General features: G+C 37.1%; 1 protein-coding gene and 1 long non-coding RNA gene across 2 annotated transcripts; both read left to right on the forward strand.

The window, feature by feature from the left end:
- Window positions 1-1,030: 1,030 nt before the first annotated feature.
- LOC124200738 lies at window positions 1,031-4,440 on the forward strand. Its single transcript, XR_006877358.1, has 3 exons — window positions 1,031-1,153; window positions 2,299-4,306; window positions 4,369-4,440. It is a non-coding gene; the product is annotated as an uncharacterized LOC124200738 (long non-coding RNA).
- Window positions 4,439-5,233, forward strand: LOC124200737. The gene is made up of 2 exons (XM_046597043.1): window positions 4,439-4,612; window positions 4,673-5,233. The coding sequence occupies exons 1-2, from the start codon at window positions 4,499-4,501 to the stop codon at window positions 5,231-5,233; spliced, it is 675 nt and encodes a 224-aa protein (XP_046452999.1). The 5' UTR covers window positions 4,439-4,498.
- The last annotated feature ends 14,164 nt before the right edge of the window (window positions 5,234-19,397 follow it).

Consider the following 19,397-nt stretch of genomic DNA (forward strand, 5'->3'; position numbering starts at 1 on the left):
CTAAAACATCAATTACTTGCAATACGAATGATTGCCAGAAAAAACTCGATGATATGAAAAAATGGGGTTAACATCAAAGATGTCACAAAGATGTATCAAACCAGTGCAAGGAATACATCGATGGAAAAAAATGTTGGTTTTCTACATGCACACATTTAGCAATGGAACAACACCTCAACAGGTGTATCTCAACTGTTGTGCGTTGCATCCACTTCAAACAACAACATTGCACCAACTGCGCCAACTGGCACTGCACCAGTGTCAATTGAAGAAAAAGTTGTTGTTGCGAACGATGCGTTGATTGTTGACTCAGTTGCCAGTAATATTGAAGTTGCGAAATTTCACATCAACATTGAAGACTTTGAAAAAAATGGAAATGATGAAAACGGGAAACTTAATGGAACTTATTCCATTTGTAGAAAAAGTTATGAGGCAGAAGATAATTATTCAGGATATTTTATGTGTCAACCAATTTTGGACAACTAAATATGAAAAATTTCCATTGAGAAGAGCCCTAGAGCATAGTAGTGAACTAAAAGGCCAACCACGTTTGACATCTGTTACTGTTAGATTAGAGAAACTAAAGATAATTTACACGACACCTGGTGGAATACAAATTTTGCGACGATGCCGAAACGGAAACTAAAACTGTAACGGAATCCGAAAACTAACATCCCGAGTCATCGCTAGTCTAACCTACTTTATCAAATTGAAATGTCTAGTTAGTTGAGTGGTTTAAAGCATCAGCACTCCAATTTGGGTTGTGGTACTAGACTTTACACAGAATAGGAAAAGGAAAAGAGTTTCAAAATGTGGTGTTAAAATTTTAGTTGGTGACAAAATTTTATTAAAATCCAATAAATAAATCTAATAATAAATACAATAAATACAATAGTGCCGAAACGGAAAAACATAGTGCCGAAACGGAAAAACACACACGCCTGGCAACCCTCCCAAAAACATGGTGCCTGGAACTAAATCTGGCAGCGGTGCCGAAAAAGACAAACACAGTGCCGAAAACGACAAAAACAGTGCCAAAAACGACGAAATCAAAGTACCGAAAAAAAGTGCCGAAACAGGTGGCAACCAAACTGATTAATCATTACTGATTGATCATTATTTAAAAAGGTTGATAATAGACTCATATTCTTAGGTATGAAATGTATTTCCAACATATTTAACTGTAAAAAACATTAAAAATTAATTTGGGCCTTAATGATACTCAAGTCCGCCTTTCAGGCCCAATTTTTGCGACGTTCAGGCCCAATAAAAGTGGGCCTGAAAGACGCGGGCCTGAATGATCGGGCCTGAACTTCGTACACCCCCGTACAATTCATTATCCTTTTTTCAAAACTTTTCCTTGTTTCCATATATAATAAAAGAATAAGCTTTTGGGGGAGAAGCCTGTGTCTGTCACAATACGCACCAGAGATAAGGAGATGGGTCACTCTGTGTAAAGTCCAGCAGCCGACATTTTGCCCCCTCCCCCTTCTCAGACGACGAATTCGACTGCGCTGCTCCTTTTAGCGAGCTTCGGAAGCTTTGCCTTACTTGGCGGTACGGGCGGTCCTGAAGGGGGAGAACTACTGGGAAATGCGGGCCTTTGGGGATGCATACCAGACATAGGCCTTTGTCTTTTACAGGATATTACTAAACTAACTGAGGACAGTCCAAATGAAAAAGGACTTCTAAATATGGACTTTCCAAAGAAAAGGGAGATTGGTCTCACATACACGTCCCCCTGTATTTTATTTTTCCAGCGCCACCTGCCGGTTGGTGATGGAATGTTTTTGTGCGTACGGCCCCTTAGGCTGCAAAAAGGCTTCTTTTGTAAGAAGGCCAAGAAATGTTTGGAAATGTTTGGCCTAGATATAGCCTAAATAGTAAAAGACGGGATGATATGTTCACTTACTAGAAATTTCCCATGAGGCTAGATCCAAGGTTCCTTTGATAAATGGTAGTGAAACCATGCGAATTTCTCCGGAACTACTGTATGTCTGAACACGGTTTCTAAGTCCTTGACAAAGAAAACAAATTCGAATTTTGTAAAAAAATGTAAAAAAATCGCATTTTTTACAGAATCTATGTATTTTATCAATTTCGCTTTATAATATAGTTTTTTAGAATAGTTTTGTGGTAAACAATTGGGTTTTCTTCTATTAATTGTTGTTTTTAGTTATTCCTCATAGCTCTACTATTGTTTTACTTGAATTACTGACATATTGAACATACATATTACTGACACATACTACATAATGAAAGGAAAACGCACAAAATGATTTGTTTCTTTTGGGAAAGTGTGAAATAGGTTCAAGTATTTGAGCGCTAGGTGGAGACAACCAACGAACACCTTTCCCGACCCTTTCAATTTTGGACGCAATCATCTCCGAGTAAACCCTTCCTTAATAAGCTCATTTAAATAAACAATACAAAAAGAAAAAATCTGGCCACGTCGCCCAACTCCCAATTCATGGAGTAATATTCCTTTCTACTCGTGGACTTGCCTGCTAACTATGATTACGTCTATTTATTTGCTTTACAATACTAAATGGCTTTTTAGGGTTGTCCATTCTTACGAAATTACACCATCGTAAGAAGAAAATGCAGTTTATTATATATGTTTATGTTTAAACTTGCTTGCTTGCTTTCTCTAATTTGAACACAATGGCCAATAAAAGGAAGAGGATAGAATTCAGATTTTTGTACATTTAATAAGACTTCAACAAATTTATTGTCACGCTACTTCGATTTATACGGAGGCTGCCTTTTGGGAAGAGAAATCTGAAATAAGAAAATGTCACTGGCTAAAGGAAAATAAAACATTCGGTATATTTATAAGAATAAATGACAATTTTTTACCAGATTTATTTCCTTTCTTCCACCCCTCATTTCCACCCCGTGCGCCTCTTTCTCCGTTAAACAGAGAAAAAGTAAAAAATGCGTGCTTATTAGGGGGAGACTACACGAGTGGGTGGAAATGGGGGAGGGAGAAAGGGAATAGAACGGATAAAAAAGAAAAGCAGCTTTAAGGAAATAGGAAGTAGGCAAAACACTAAGAAGAACCGAGACGACCCTGGTGGAATGAAGCATGTAAAGCAGCTATTAAAAAACGCACGAAAAGCCTAAAATAGATGGAAGAAATCTCCACAATAGACGGACAAAACAAAAAATTGGAAAATGCTGAAGTTAAAAAAGAAAAAAAGTTAAAAGAATCCTGAAGACAATGGACCGACTTATCTCAGAACTAGGGCCACAAGATCAAAACAAATTGTGGCATGTTCATTAAATACATGATCGGAAAGGGAGTGAACATGTCACCCGACGAAAAACAGATAATAAATTATGGAAACATAATCGAAGCCCAAAAAGATAAAGCAGAAACCTTCCTAGACTGCTTTTGCAAAGTGCACCCTTCAAGTATCCCGATCAACTCCCACTTTTAAAAAACCATCATGAATTCAAGAAGATTCACCGACAACCCTTAATGGCTGCAAAACAATGGAGGAGGTGAAAAGGAATCTACCGAGATCAAAAAGTAAATCCGTAGGACCGAACCTAGTCCACAATCACATGCTAAAGAACCTATCAACGCAAATAAAACCCACCTTCTTCATTTACTTAACCTACTACTTAAGCACTCATACGTACCCATACAGTGGAAACAATCAATTGTAATACACTTGCTGAAACCGGTTAAAGAAAAGACCGAGCCAAGATCCTATCGGCCAGTGTCGCTCTCGTAGTGCTTAAGCATAATAATGGAAATAAATGAAGTCAATTGGTTATAATGGTACATAGAAAAACAGGAAAAATTAAAAGGATACAAGCTGGATTAACAAGAGGATGCAGCACAATGGATCATATAGCGCAGCTGGAAACCGACATCCAAATAGGTTTTAGCATGAAGAAATCTACAGTCGCGGTGTTTCTAGACATAGAGAAATCATAGGACTCAGAATGGAAGCAAGGCTTAGTATATAAAATTGCCAAATCTCTCAGGAGAAGATGTTGATTTGTATGATGACCTAAATACCTTTGAGAAACAGTTAGCTGCAGAAGAGGTAACCATAAAAAATATCTTTAAATTAATACATAACTAATAGAAAATGCATTAGCTCCAAGCCAAAGTTGAAATACTTGAACAAAAATTTTCAACTTTGGACAGCAAGAATGCTGAGTTAAAAGCTGAGCTTGACAAAGTAAACAAACAAAACCTGGCGCTGAGATGTAACATTTCCTCCATCTTTAAAACTGCCAAAGCTGAACTGGTGAGGAAGGATCGCCAACTGAAAGATCTTCAAAGAGAGTAAAGTCTGTACAAATTATATTTCCAAAGACAGTTACTAATTTTACTGCCTTCTGTAATAGGCATGACACACTTATTTTCCGTAGAAGTGCAGCAAACAATAGAATGCCTCCACACAACAGTAAGAACACTCCACCGACAAATACTAATCCTCTCCCTGCCAATAGTAGTATTCTTCCTACAAAAACTAGCATGCTCAATCTAGAGTACATGGTCAACCCTAGTCAGAATCCTGCAGCCATCCCAAGTTTCCATGAATTCAAGAGAGATACCGTCCTGGGTAATCTTGTCAGAATTGAAAATGAGGTATTGCTTTTATTATAATCAGTGGAAACACACCAGCCTAATAATAATTTTCTTGTCCAGACAGAATGCACCTTTAAAATGGGACCTATAACACTTTCTTTCATATCAGAAAGTTCAGATTTCTGGAAAAGGCGTTTAGAGCGCCTTGGAAATGTAGCCCATGGTAAAGGAATTGCTAGGCCCGATCCGAAATCTTCAAAAGAAAGAGTGAATGGCGAACCATCGTCGGAACAGCAGCCTGAGAGCAGCGAGGTCTTGCCAGAGTTGCTCGTGGAACGAGCCAACTTACTCAAACAGCTTTCCGACGCGAATGAGAATTTAGAGGAAGGTGAATTCCCTGAAGAACCGACAGCAGAAACTGAAAGACAATCAAAACAAGAATCTCGTGACATGTCCCGACGAAAAAACGTTACCCATTCTCGTGGCAGATCCCGTTCCAGGTCCCGCAGTCCCATCGATGGCCAAAGAAAAAGAAGCGTAAGTGATGAAAGACTCGACTTACGAAATTCCAGGTCTAACGACCGAGGACCTCCCAAACGTTCGCAGCGATCACCAGCAAAATTTTCGCGGTACCGAAACTCGGGGAATTCCTACTTCAAGTCCCGTTCCAATCGATGCTGAAACGATTTTTTCTTTTGAAATCATTTATCTTATCACTTTGCTTATAGTAGGGGGAGAAATAGTAAGTTTCTCCTTCTTCTTCTTCTTCTTCTTCTTCTTGATGTAATATACGTTTATACGAGGGCAGCAGCAGATTGACGACAAAGGAGGGGTCACTTTTTCGGTGGGGGGTAGTAGGCAACAGCCAAAGTAAAGTAGACCCTCTTGCCCTCTCCATTATCTGTTGCCAGTCGGGAGCAAGGAGCGTGATGCATGATCCCGTGGCAGCAGTAGCCCCCCAACCCCACCCCAGCAACTGACCACAAATTCCCACTATACTTGCCCGTCATCGTGTTCTACTATGTAGAGAGTTGCAGAGCGGCTAAGGAGAGATCGAGCTGCTGAATCTCCCAAGACCGTTTTCATCCACCCAGGACGCCCTGGGACTCGTCGTTATTCTTCTTCTTCTCTTCTTTTACCATTGACACTAGTCAAGGGCTTTTGCGCCATGTTTCAATTTTCCAATTGAATTTAGAACACGGAGACAAAACGCATTTAGGCGAATAAAGAAAATCAATTCCTGGGTAATTTTTATATATGTAGGTGAGCTTCAAAGACGGAAAAGTCTATTTTTTTAAATAGTTGGGAAGGCGGGAAATTCGATTTTATTTTCGGTAAAAATCCAAAGAGGATTGGTGACGAATTGAAAACGTGTCGAGCGAGGTGAATTCTGTAATCCCGGCGCCAAGCCCAGGGAGTTGCTTAAAGGCCTCTCTCTCTCTGCAAAAGCGTAAGGTGTGTGTGTAGAGCACACAAGCGGAGGCGGCCGACTAGCAGCAAACAGCCGCAGCCGAGAGACAGAGAGAGAGAAAACAGAGGGGGTCGCAGCAATGATAAATCTCAGAAATGGGAAAACAAACGGGTCGGGTGTTTTGATTGAGACACATCAGAGTCATCGGGATCCTCCTTGTGTGTGTCACATCTCTTTGCTTTGGCACTAGGCCACTCCTGGGTGCGGAGAGTTCCAGCAGCTGGATTTTGGGTACTAGCCTGAGAACCTAGCGGCTATCGTCGCAAGTTCTCTCCCTTTGATGGGAAATCAATGCCGGCCGGCAGCTCTACACAACAGGCCATTGATGACGAACACCGGCATTGTTGACCCCCCACTACCACCAACCCCAAGTACATAGATAGAAGCCTTTTGAGTTTTGAGCTACGTAGAGAGTTGAGAAAAACATGGGGATCAATTTGGGCCTCTGCTGCTGATTTCATGCGCTCGGTGCCAGGCACTTTTCTCTTTGCGGCCGTTGGGTCCGTTTCTCACTCGTCCATGGGTCCTCCGCCATGTTTGATGTGTCTAGATCGATCACGTTCAAATAGCTGGGCGAGAGCCCGCCCTTTTAGGGGGGCTTCTTTTCATCCCCTATAGAAACTAAACATTTATAAAACCTTCTTCACTTACTTAACCTACTACTTAAGCACTCATACGTGGAAACAATCAATTGTAATACACTTGCTGAAACCGGTTAAAGAAAAGACCGAGCCAAGATCCTATCGGCCAGTGTCGCTCTCGTAGTGCTTAAGCATGGTCATAGAAATAAATGAAGTCAATTGGCTATAATGGTACATAGAAAAAAAGGAAAAATTAAAAGGATACAAGCTGGATTTACAAGAAGATGCAGCACAATGGATCATATAGCGCAGCTGGAAACCGACATCCAAATAGGTTTTAGCATAAAGAAATCAACAGTCGCGGTGTTTCTAGACATAGAGAAAGCATAGGACTCGGAATGGAAGCAAGGCTTAGTATATAAAATTGCCTAACTGGGCCTCCCAGGGTGCATGCTAGCATTGATCAACTACTTTTTAACCGACCACAAAATGCGCGTAAGGAGTATCCCAAGGAGCAGTAATAAGTCCCATTCTTTTCTACGTCATGGTATTAGACTTTCCAGAAAACAAAAGAAACAAATCACTCCTTTTCACAAACGACGTAACACTATTTGCACAAATGAAAAAAACCAAGCCACGCTAAGATTTTACAGACGTAAGTAACATTTAGCAAGAAAAAAATTGTTGATTCAACTAGGTCTCTTTAAGTTTACTTGTACCTTAGTAGGTATTTGTTTAAAAAAATCACTAATTGAGTTGATAGAAATAGGATTTACGGACATATTCATACCCCGGTCAACTTCTTGCTGGTTTAGAGTATTTTCTGCTCTAATGTGTGCTGCAGCATCCCTTAAATTAAATTCCTTAACTGCTTCTGCGATTACAAAAGATTTCGTTGTGATTGCCGCCTGTTCGATGAAAGTTGCCACTTCAAGCATTTTACCCTCTCTCTCAGGGTTCAATGCATAGGGCTCCTTTTATGGTCTTACCTAAGCCATTTTTGGTGCAGAAAGGGTTGAAATTGACGAACAAACAATTTGTTATAAATCAATAATCTAGAAATAAGAAAAAAAGTACATATTGGAAACAAAGTTGCTACAGCGGTGAGTGACATTTAGTAAACAAAGTAACTGTTGATTCAACTAGCCCTATTTAAGTCAAAATTTACTTTATTAGGTATTGCCGTTTACTTTAACATTCTTCAGCTAAAAACATTCACTTACTTACTGGTCGCGCCTTTACACTAGGAAAAATTATTAATGACACAACAAAGAAAAAAAGATAAGGTATGAGAAAAAATGCTTAACTTTGCTGATCATGCGTAAATTTTCTCGAAAATAAAGTTTTTTCTACTCGTCTCCGGTTTTGAATTAAAGAAAAAAGTATCAATTAATATGTACAAATAATTAGTTTACTTTTGCGATGTATTCATATTTTAAATCACATAAATATTATTATTGTTAAATATCTTAACAGACATAGGAATAACGTATACACACAATCTGAGATGACGGAATAATATTACTACGGTTTATTACTTGTTACATTCTTGTAAAAAAAAACATGTGGTGTCAACACCATAAGGTACGTTCAGACTATACACTGTTTTTGATCGTTTTACGTACTACGTATAACGTTTTGACGCTACGAGTTACGTAGCTGGGAACGTGAAAGTGTTCAGACACACGCTCTACGTAGAACGTAATACGTAACAGCAAAATGTAGTTAAAACGGGGTCCAAACTGAGCCTACATAAAAATGATATCAATCTATCTTTTTTTTACAAAAATTTTTTGAACGTTGAGTGTTTTACGTAAAAAGTAACGTTGTTTTCATTACTTCTTTGATCATCGTTTTGTGAGAACCTTGTAACAACTAATATGTTTGATTGCTTATTCTGTATTAGGTCTTCTAGATTGTGGTTTGAAGAAGAACGGGGACAATTTTTTGAGGCAACCAAGAATTATCCATCCCTGTACGACACCAGCAATTGTAAAACCTACCAAGACATCAAAGTGAAAACCAATGCAAAGCTGACAATAGAAAAACTGTTTGAAAATTGTAGCGTAGAGGATGTCACAGTGCAATGGGGATATCTTGTAGACAAATTCAGGAAAAAAAGTTGGCAACAAAACGTTGGTGATCCTACTGGGACATCAGCAGAAGAGTCAAGTTTTCAGCTCCCACATTGGGACTTATATCAAAGGATGCCTTTCTTGGAACATCACATCAAACAAAGAACGTAAGTTATAATTAACCACTTCTCAAATCAGTAAATTCAACAGGTATACTAAGAGTTACACATTTTTAATATTTCAGCAGATTTACAAATATGTCTTTGGCCAAAGCGAACCATGTTGAAGAAGGTGGCTCAGACAAAATGTTGGATGATGAGCAAAGCAATACGAGTGACAATTGATTTGTACTTTCAAGCAGTGATGACGGTTTATTTACTCTTGATAGTTTGCCCAATTCGGTTTCTGTAGAGGAAAGCATGGATTCTTTTGAAATTAGTGAAAAATCTCTTCTCATGACAGGTATTTTAAAATACATTTCATTCATGTTGGTTTTTCCTTTTTCCCTATTATTATACATAACTTGTCTTTCTGTTACAATACAGATACCAGATTTGAAAGAAATTCCATTGACTGCACTGATTTGACAGCAGCAAAAGGACAGAGAGAGGCTAATATTGTTGGAAAAAAGACTGATGAGAGTGCTTCTCCAAAAACATATACTCCTACACCGTCGTCTTCGTCAAGTGGTATTAAAGAAATCCTCTATTAGTATGAGACATTTTCTTATTTTTTTCAATGATTCATATTCTTTTATATGCGTAGATGATCTCCCAAGTTTTCCAGAAAGTTAGATTAAACGGCAGCGTCGGTAAGCAGAGCCGCACACCGCACTGGTGTCCCAATTGATAACTGAGAAACCAACCCCTATTGCAGTTCACAACGAAGAAGTAGACAATGCAACCGAGGAATGACACAAGTACTGCAAAGTATTTTCCAATAAAGGTTATAGAATGTAACTACTTTCTATGTTTTAAAAATTTGAGTTAAGGAAGTGTCGAGCAATTTATTTTTAAAATGAGGTCCAAATTTATTCTGTTGACAAGACGGCAGGTACATTTTCTAGAAATATTCCAATTACAGTACACAATTATTTAATTGGTAAAGTACACAGTGAGTGATAGAAAATTTGCTACTATGTAGTTAGAATAATCACAATAAGCTTACATGTAAATAATTGGTTGATTTTGGGCAGTAAAACATGAAAATTCGAAAACAGAAGTTGAAGAAACTTCACACATTTCAACATTTTTATAAACAATATCAATACCATCTAGCGGCACACTGGACAATCGTTTGAATTGTAAAAACAACCACTAGATGATGCCAGTGCTTCATAGCAGACATGCAGAATCTCCATAGGAAGGAGCTGACAGCTGAAATAAGGAAAATTGAAAGAATTTGAAAAGTCGAAAGTGAAATCAATATTCACCCTTAGTTAACAATACCGGTTTTGAAACTGAAAACCTGAAAGTGGTAGTAAATCACAACTGTAAACTATTTCTAAAAAATCGCGTGTAGTCGTTTTGTTTTATTGCTAGAAAAATCCTCGAATTAAAGTAAAAAATAAGTTCCACCTCTGTCTTACTACCAGCATAATCTTTGATCGTATTTGTGTCAGTTATACCAAACGACTCTGCGTTGGCAACAACTGAAGCACCAGTAGCAGCAGATTTCAGTTTTCGAATTTTCTGTTCAGTCCTCACTTCCTTTGTTTTTTTTGTAATTCGGTTTGATCCTGAACAGCTTCAATGATTTTATCTTTGACTCTTTCATAGGAACATTAAAATTTGGTTTTATTTCTTCTAAAACTGTTGAAAAAATAAGATAAGCAAAAAATGTATAAACAGCTACTTCCAATGTGTTTAAGGCGAGAATTTATTATTATTTAACAATCATGTCTACATAGCTTCTATAGTGATTTTTAAACCCAGGTGCGGTGAGTTTTCAGTAGATACTAACATAAATTAATTGAAATATACAGTCACGCTTGTTAATTTCTTGAGCAGGCAAATTGCTCTATGTGTTTTTATTTCAAATTGACGGAAGGTATACTGAGAATCAAACTACTCCCCCATTTTTTAATCCCTTTTTCACCTTTTAAGGAAAAGAATGAGAGAAAGAAAAGTGATTTTAATATTCACTGGTGACAATTATAGAAAAGTATCAAGTTTTGGGCCATCATTTGACACATGATTCACGAATTAAATTACTTGATTATAAATTTGCTGAGCTATTTTTGCTGCTTCAACTGCTGCATTAACGACAGGTATGGTTTTTTTTCGTTTTTTTCACTGCTGGTTGGTGCTGGCTTGGAAAGAGTTTCATGTTGATTTTCAAACAAACAAAAACAACCTTGGAATGGAGATATTGATATTTTGTGCAGTGTTGCCTTCCACTTGAAATTGCCGGACGTAGATGGGCTTGAGTACCACCAACGACTTGCTGTGAACTGCCATTTTCAATATCAATCGGCCTTTCCCGTCCACGGCCAATCCTTACAATTGTGGGACTTTGATTTTGTTCGTTACTCATTTCTTTTGAAAATTCTATAATAAGAATTGATTTTGATAGTGAATGAATTTGTTTTCGGAATAACTGTCAAATTTTATATATTTACCTTTTTTGTAAACAAGTTCTTCGGGGGATTGATTGACTGGATTAGTCTTCCGCTTTGCTGACGGTTCCGGGTAATATCTAGTAGTTTGTTTCTTGCTAGACTTTCCCACTTGCTTTTGTATAGGCATGTTGTATTTTTGAACGGTGGAAAAAATCAATCTGGAACTGAAAAACTACAAAAGAGCGCGATGAAAACTGTAAGTAGGATTGCCGGTTAAATTAAATTCTTCATCTTTGGTGAGGGGCGCTAATTCCAATTGTATTATTATAGCATTTCTACCTTTCATTTAAACAGTCAAAGTATATCAATGATCACTACCTGAAGAAGATCTTAAGATTTCCTTGCTTAATGCCTGAAGATTATGAGCCGGCATTGTGACATTCAACCACAGCCTTATTATACGTCCTGTCATATTCAACCATCTAAAATCTTCAGTCTCCACAAGTTAAGATAAGATGTCAAGAAGAGTCTATTGGAAAGTGGCATCAAGTTAAAGGGGTTTTATAATTTTTTCCTTTAACAAGTCTAAAATAATTTAATCATTATAAATCAGTCACATTTCTAAAACTTGAAATGAAATTGTATTTGTAGAAAGTGTAAATCAAATGTACTCAAATGTGTTTTATAAAAATGAAATGCGAAAAACATCTATTAAATACACATATTAATTACTGAAACGAGAGATCTGTGGAATGTATCTGTATATGTAAATGTGGAGTAGACTGACTGTGGCACAGATTTATAACAGACCCGCTTTACGGATTTTGTAATACCGGTCTGTCAAAGACTTGTATTACAGTCTGCAAATATGACTCACTCCAAACAATTTACAGACTATCAAAAACAGATACGTAACAGACCTGTACTATAGTATGTGTGCTAACTGGGTATACAAATCAAATAATAGAAAATAAAAATTGTGAATAAAAAATCTTAAGTTGACTTTGATTTCGTCCTCTTCTTTGTAAGCAGATCGAAGTAAGCTGGCTGGTGAAGTTAGCTGTAAGCTGGCGAAGAGGATCTCTTCGCCAGCTACTAAATGAGGGTGTTTGGCCATCACAAGCCACATTTGCATCTCTAGTGCTGTCCCCAATCTCTTTCTGGGCCTTCTTTGTAGAAATGTAAGCGTTGTTGATGAGCCTCAAATTGATTGTCACGTTCACTCTCGCTGGAATCATCGATATGTTTTTCTAATGCCAGCCTGTCCAGCGAGAAATTATGAAATCTAAATTAAACATAAAAAAAATAATATACACAATTACAATTACAATTACAAAAACAAACGCAATTAGTTTTATACCCCCCTTCTAGACAAAAAAGAAAAACATCTTTCTTGAAACCTTTCAATTCCTCCTCAAAGTTTCATTACTTATAATTTTTTTTTGTGCTAAATGCTTGTTGACTGGGACGTTACTTATTATAGATTAACTTGCTTCTGATCCTCGAATTTCTTCAACAGTTGGTGACAATAACTGATAAAGGGGTTTTGCCTTGGCATCTCTTAGTTTCCCAAAGTCTTCTTGAGTGATATGATGGAAAAAAATAATAATAAAATTAGTGAGTGGACATCACAATTTACCAAAAATAACTAAGGGATTAGCAGCTCTAAATCCATATTCAAAATTTTTAGACTTGTTACAAATCACATTGTGAAATCTCATTAGAAAACCCTCTTGAGGCTACCTACACAGATAATGAAAGGTTCCTGTTTAAACTGACCACAATAAGTTCAAGAAAAAAAGAGAGACGAGAGAAAAAGAAAAATTGAACGTTATATAATAGAAAGTTGATTCTTTATTCGGGATGAAATCCTCTTGTTCACCATTTTAATATCTTCTTTCAAATTTTTCTAAGCTCGGATTTATAATTCTAGGTAATGGGAGAAATTCTTGGTGGTTCATCTGTGGTAAACTAAAAAAGAACGAAATATTTCTCCGTTGTATTACAAAAGATAAAGTAACTTCCAATGGTCGAAACATAAGGGAAATTAGGGGGTAATTTCTTAAAAAAATAGATTGTTATCTGTTGATGAATATTGTGACAATTAAATTGATAACTCGTCTAGCATTGATTTTGATTGAAATAACAGACAACGAATAATTGAAGTCAGCAATTTATGAACACTAATCACATCTAGTCAAATATGGGAATGAAAAAAATTTAAAAATTAACTTTCATTTAAAATTTCAGTAATTTAGTGATTCTCGAAAAATCGGTAATGGATAATACACATACAAGAAAAAGAAAATTTATGTATGTTTCCGCTTTTAAAAATCTCATGAAACGTTCAAATTCAGGAAAGAAAAGAACGCAAAGAAATTATATTCCGTGCATAAATACAATTTTATTTCCTTCTCGCTCACGTTGGCTTGGACGAGAAAGTTTTTTCTAAATTCATTACATATTTTGTGTCGCAATTGCGTTTGAAATGTGGATAAACTAGCCATGTAAGGGAAACGTTAAGTAATTGTGTTTTAGTGTCTAACAAAATTTTGGATTTGTAAACATTGTCATTTATTTTTCATGTATCCCTTCTGAGATCCATATAGAATCATATTACAAAAAATACGGTAGAGATAGACGTGATGGTGGTATTTCGTCGTGTATTTTTTTTCCAAATAGCCGACCAACTTCACCACAAGCTTTTCATTGGCAGTGTCAATACCGAAATCTTACTCTGATGGTACCCTGGTCTTATTCTTAGTAGTCCAGCTTTGTTAGTCCTGAAATTACACAATTATACAGTTTCATTTCAAAGTCTTCGCAGAATCTTTGTTCCTTTTTTTTAAATTCTATTTCGGTGAATTACTGACCTGGGTTTCATGTAGATGCATTATTTCATAGTTTTTAATTTATAATAGTGAACCTAGTTGAATCACGTGGAACTAACAACAAATTCATTCGCGTAATTTACATCGTGTGTTATTTAAAACTTCTTAGAGGTGTTATGACTGAGTTTTAAGAAACGAGCAAATTTGAAAGATTAATAAAAGAGTGAAAATGTATTGCCTTTAATTAACGGAAGTTGCAGACATATTTTCCGAAAACGTTTGATAATTTTACAATTTTACGTATTTTTTACCTTTGGTTGATATCTGATAAGTGACAAAGCATGGCAGGTCGTGATGTAGTCCAGGGAATCAGATCTTCTATGACATCTGCTTCATAAGTACCTTGTATATTAATATGCATTTCAAGAACAGATTCATCAATGTCAACTGAAGTATCAACTGCTGCTGCTTTAAAAGGAGCATTTGTTAAAAATGAAATATAAATTTCAAAATTATCAAATATTAGATTAAATGATAAAATCAGAGGTTATTGAATTACTCTAAAGGCTGAAATCCGAATAATGATCAGCAAAAACTTTATTAATTTCTGTGAATTTGATATAAACATTTGATAAACAGCATTTCTCGTGCTATTGATTACCTCATTTGGAATGCTCGGAAGTCCAAATAGTATTTTTTTATTTGATGATTTTTATACGCGGTCCCTTTCGTTCTTTACCTAGAAAACGCTATATTTTCGTTTGCTTTTCTTTCTCTGGGGACTGTATTTCTTTTTTTACTCAACTGTACAAAAAAGCTAACCAGCACCCTAACATTTTTTTTTGGACGCGCCCAGTATTAATACCAGTGACTGAAAAAATCAAGTGAAGAAATATGATTGAGGATTTGCCATTTGTTAAAAATGGTTCATTTGCCAAATTGCAAAGTTTCATTGCTCATACCATCAACTTTATACGAAGATCCTTCTTTAGAAATAGAGGGGAAGTATACTAGGATCTAAAAATATAAATTAACAATCTTACAAATAAATTACAGATTAGCATTCATAAAAAAATGAAATGATCAATTACCAGCCTGTGAAATTGGCTCAGTTGGAAAACCCATATTGGATATGATAAGCTTTCTGTAGAAATTGGGAGGGTACTGGTATTACCAGGAACTGAACCATTCATCCTCGAAATTCATTCAAAGAAGCCAACACCTTATGATGATTTCAGTGTCCTCATCCTCATTTGCATAAATTGTTCATATTTCACCAAATTTAAAAAAAACATCCAAACTCTGCTATCGCTACCTGGTTTCTTCATATCCTTCTCCTTCAAAAACTAGTAGGACTCATGATGATCATCCTGTTATTTTCACCCATACTGAAATGCGCCTAGTACACGCCTAGACAGTAAACCCTTTATCTAGATAAAGGGAAAAATTAAGAAACCAAAAAAAAGTATGTCCCGAAGGCTATCTCTGTTTTTTTCCCCATCGTTTCTGTCTCAAATTTCCCCAGCCTGGTTTTTTTTACTAGATTGCGCTTGGGTTTTGTTAGGGTACTGTACAGTACACTTGGGATGAATAGAAATCACTTTTCCAATTAATAGAAAGATGAATTAGTGCAGATAATAGAGCTGTCTTTCCTAAATTAAGTAATCTATCCTTGACGGAAAAGCGGTCACTAAAGAAAGCCCTGTTACATCCTAATAACAATTAACAAATCATACTTGCGTTTGATCTCAATAATTATTTGACGGGCAATAACAGCAATTTTTTAACCAATGGCAGAATTGTGTATCCTGTCATTGCTACTGTCGAAAGTGGGAAAGAAAAGAGGGCTATCCATTTTTTGCAAAATGTAAAATGTAAAATGTTTCTTCCAATAACGGAATATAGTGTCGTGAATAATCACGTAATTTCCTGGCAGATAAGTAATTTCGAAATCAGCTTTGCTATAGGTTGCGAGTTCCCTTATGGAACAACACTATTCCCTACCAGAAAATAAAAAGTAGGAAAACTTTAATTGAACTGGTTGAATCCAAGATTTACTTGGATTTACTCTATCCGCCTTCTGTAATGGAATGTTCGGTTTGTCTTGCAAATTTTAGTGGGAAATGTGCTGTGTGTGGTAGGGAAATTCTATCCGAAGATCTCTGTCCGAACCAAGTAAGGAAATTAAGTTCAGCATGGATCTCGTGTGGAATCTCACTTTCAGTGTTGTCCCACACGAATATTTGTTTGTGGTTGGGAGATACACTGGCGGAAAAAATGGATACCTCTCATCGCTTCAGATGTGAAGCCTTTTACTACAAATAAGAAGTTTATTGCTCTTTGACAACAGATTGGTGTCTTTCGAGAACTTGTAGTCGTTACATGGAAATTGTAGTGGTTGATGTGAAGGCATAATGAAGCATTAAACGTTGGTCCGGAAAACTTGAGTTTAAAGAGTACCGCATTGGAGTAGTTGGTCAGATTTTCGTCGATGTAATTTCCGTCAAATAATTCGAAACGCATTAAATGCGTAACGTTGAGTGGCACAATTTTCAATTATATGTTTTCTTCTCCACTGCGTTCGCTCAGTCATTATTTGCCGAACGCTAATTTTCGGAAAGAGGTTATAAAGTGATAGTGGTTTAGCTCATAAGGGAAGAATAAAGGTTCGTGGAAGGAAATGTGTCTTTGCCTAGAGGCTTTCTTCATAGGGGAGTAGAGGGCTTGGAGCCTTGGATCAAAGTGATTCCCTATTCTTGGGTTTCTGTCTCAAAGTGTTTGAAAACTGAAATGGGAAGGGAAGAGCGAGTGAGAAGAGTGGGTGGATCAAATGGATTTAAACGTCTGCGTCGTCGATTCACTTTTTTTTTGTTTTTTCTCTTAAATTTTAATTGGTTAGTTGTGTGTCTAGCTTTTACACTCTAGGTAGTCTCTTTTAGCATCGGTAAAATAAGGTGGGCGTCGCTGACACCCGAATAAAATACCACGGTATTACTGCGGTACTACGGCACTACCACTGGTTTCTACCGCAGTCTTACTTTTTTTTAAAGTACCAAAAGAAATTTCGGTTTTCGGTCCCGGTACTTTTTTCTTAAAAATCGCCATCTAGCGGTCAAGTTTTGGAGTTTTTTTTACAGACGATTCAATTTTCTACGTCCCTCCTGTCAAGTTGTTGAAGTTGAATGCAGCGTTGCCTTCTTCGGTAGCTGTAGAATGGTTGCGTATCTTCCAACCGACTAGAATAGGTTGTTAGATACTAACTTTGAGAAAATGTTGTTACTTAGAGTGAATAGCAAATTGTAGTGATAGGGTACAGGCAAACGTGCTGATAAAATGATTCAGGCATTTTTTTAATGTAACGCAAATTGTACCGGTACCGTGGTAATACTGTGGTTCTTTTATCGGTACCGTTATCGATACCGCAATTTAAAAAAATTACCGCAGTACCGCCACCGCGGTACTTTTTCAAAGTATCGCTTCAAACACTGGGCGTCGGGGACAAAAAGAAATCTGAAAAACAATCTAAAGGCTTCTTTAACATTATTTGAGTGGACTGTGGCATTCTTTTTTATTTCAGTCAATCGATATGTGCATAGGAGTATAAGTATTGATGGGGAAATCGAAAATGTTTCTGGTTTATTTCTTTTTATGCAACCGAGGAAAAAGGAGAAATTTGATGTGTGGAAAACCCTATTTTTTCGGTGTTTTGGGAAGTGCTCTGATCCCCATGCGGTTGGATGGCTTAGGATTATTGCCATCCCGATTTTCAAAGGTCAAGCACACTCACCTCTGTGTTAGCTATTGGAAAGACTCCATTCATCAATGAATAGAATATAAGGTTTAGGTTTCAGTGGTCACATATATGATGTAGTGCGAAGGGATGGCGCTCCGCCTTAGGTTGCTTAAGGCGACCTTGGTCAACCGGGCCCGCCCTTTGAAGGAGCGTGGATGGGCGCTGATGGAAGCTTGTATCCTTATGCTCCATTTGGCATAACAAATTCCAATTTCTGTCGTGGTAAGCCTTTCAGCGTTGAGGAGTTCGGGGTCTCCACTGTACTCTGATGTCCATGATCTTCTGGGTCGCTATACAGCTTGACATTACATGAGTACAGTTGTGAGGCCAAAAGTAGACGGATGGACGCGTTGGGCGGAGATAGTGTGTAACGTGTGCACAGCACACAATCTTCCCCTTCGCTTCCCTATTAATAAAAAAATGTGGGAATTGGGTTGATGAATATGATTTTTTTAGTTGATAGTGACTTTGTTAAAATCCCGTTCAACTCATTGGTCCTCATCCAGAACCGACCTATTTCCTGGAGGAAGGAGTGAGTTGATCTGCTGTGGCGATGCGGACACTGCTTGTTGGAGAAACAAAAGTGTGTGCGTCTTGTTGATTTTGAGATTTTGAAAAAAATTGACCGAGTATATAGGTCTCAATTAATTTGATTTTTAATATAATGTCTTTGTTTGTTCTGTTTTAGTTATACGCCGATAGGATTAGTTAAGTTAGTTAAGGGGGCTTATGAAATTAAATTAACTACCTAAAATTTATTGAATTAAGTATAAGTTTACGTGAATGAAGTTTATTTTCTTTTCATTGGTAAGTTTTCGATGGGAGTTTGTAGGATTAGTCTGTTGGTGATTCCATTTAAATTGTTTTGTTTTGCATTGCATAATCCTTTTGGAAAGAGTTGAGTCTTTCGGTGTTTTGTTAGTTGTAACAGGTCGTTTATAGTTGAGTTAGATCGTCAAGCATAAGGCTGCACTGACTCGAGATGTGTCAAATCAATTTTGGGAGGTATAAAATCTATTAGTTTCCTGGAGGTGGGAAACGTATTATAGTTTATGAAAATTCGATCGTCTTTTATTGTATGTTTTGGCTTTATACTCTAAGAGACTCGTATCCATTGGCAGTGTACTGACCTTTGGTTAGCTTTTCTAATGGGTAGGGGAACGGAGGATGGTTTTGGATTGGTATCCATAAGAAGAGGCAAGAAAAACGGAGCCGTATGAGATATGTATGTTGAGTTTTATACTACTGGAGGTTTCCCTCGTTGCTATTGGGTAAGTCTGGCAATACAGGCCCATCGGGAGATCTAACCACCGAAACCGTCACATTCCGATCTTATGAGACTCTTGACTATCCCGATCAGTCAGGTTCCGATGTCTTCATATCTGCTCTTGCTGTCGATTCCATTTCCTGTCTGGTTTTTTCTTATTTTGTTCAGGACTAATGTTAAACGTTGACTAGTCATCTGATGTATATGTTGGTTCTTATCCCCCAGATTGTGTCGGTTGTCCGGTTCCAAATGGAACCAATATTAGGT

The sequence above is a fragment of the Daphnia pulex genome, chromosome 8 (assembly GCF_021134715.1).
Source record: "Daphnia pulex isolate KAP4 chromosome 8, ASM2113471v1".
NCBI classification, from domain to species: domain Eukaryota; kingdom Metazoa; phylum Arthropoda; class Branchiopoda; order Diplostraca; family Daphniidae; genus Daphnia; species Daphnia pulex.

Coding starts and splice junctions, on each gene's coding strand:
- LOC124200737 (XM_046597043.1), top strand. CDS start 4,499: ATGCTCAATCTAGAGTACATGGTCAACCCTAGTCAGAATCCTGCAGCC. Junction 4,613..4,672: donor TTGTCAGAATTGAAAATGAG/GTATTGCTTTTA, acceptor TTTCTTGTCCAG/ACAGAATGCACCTTTAAAAT.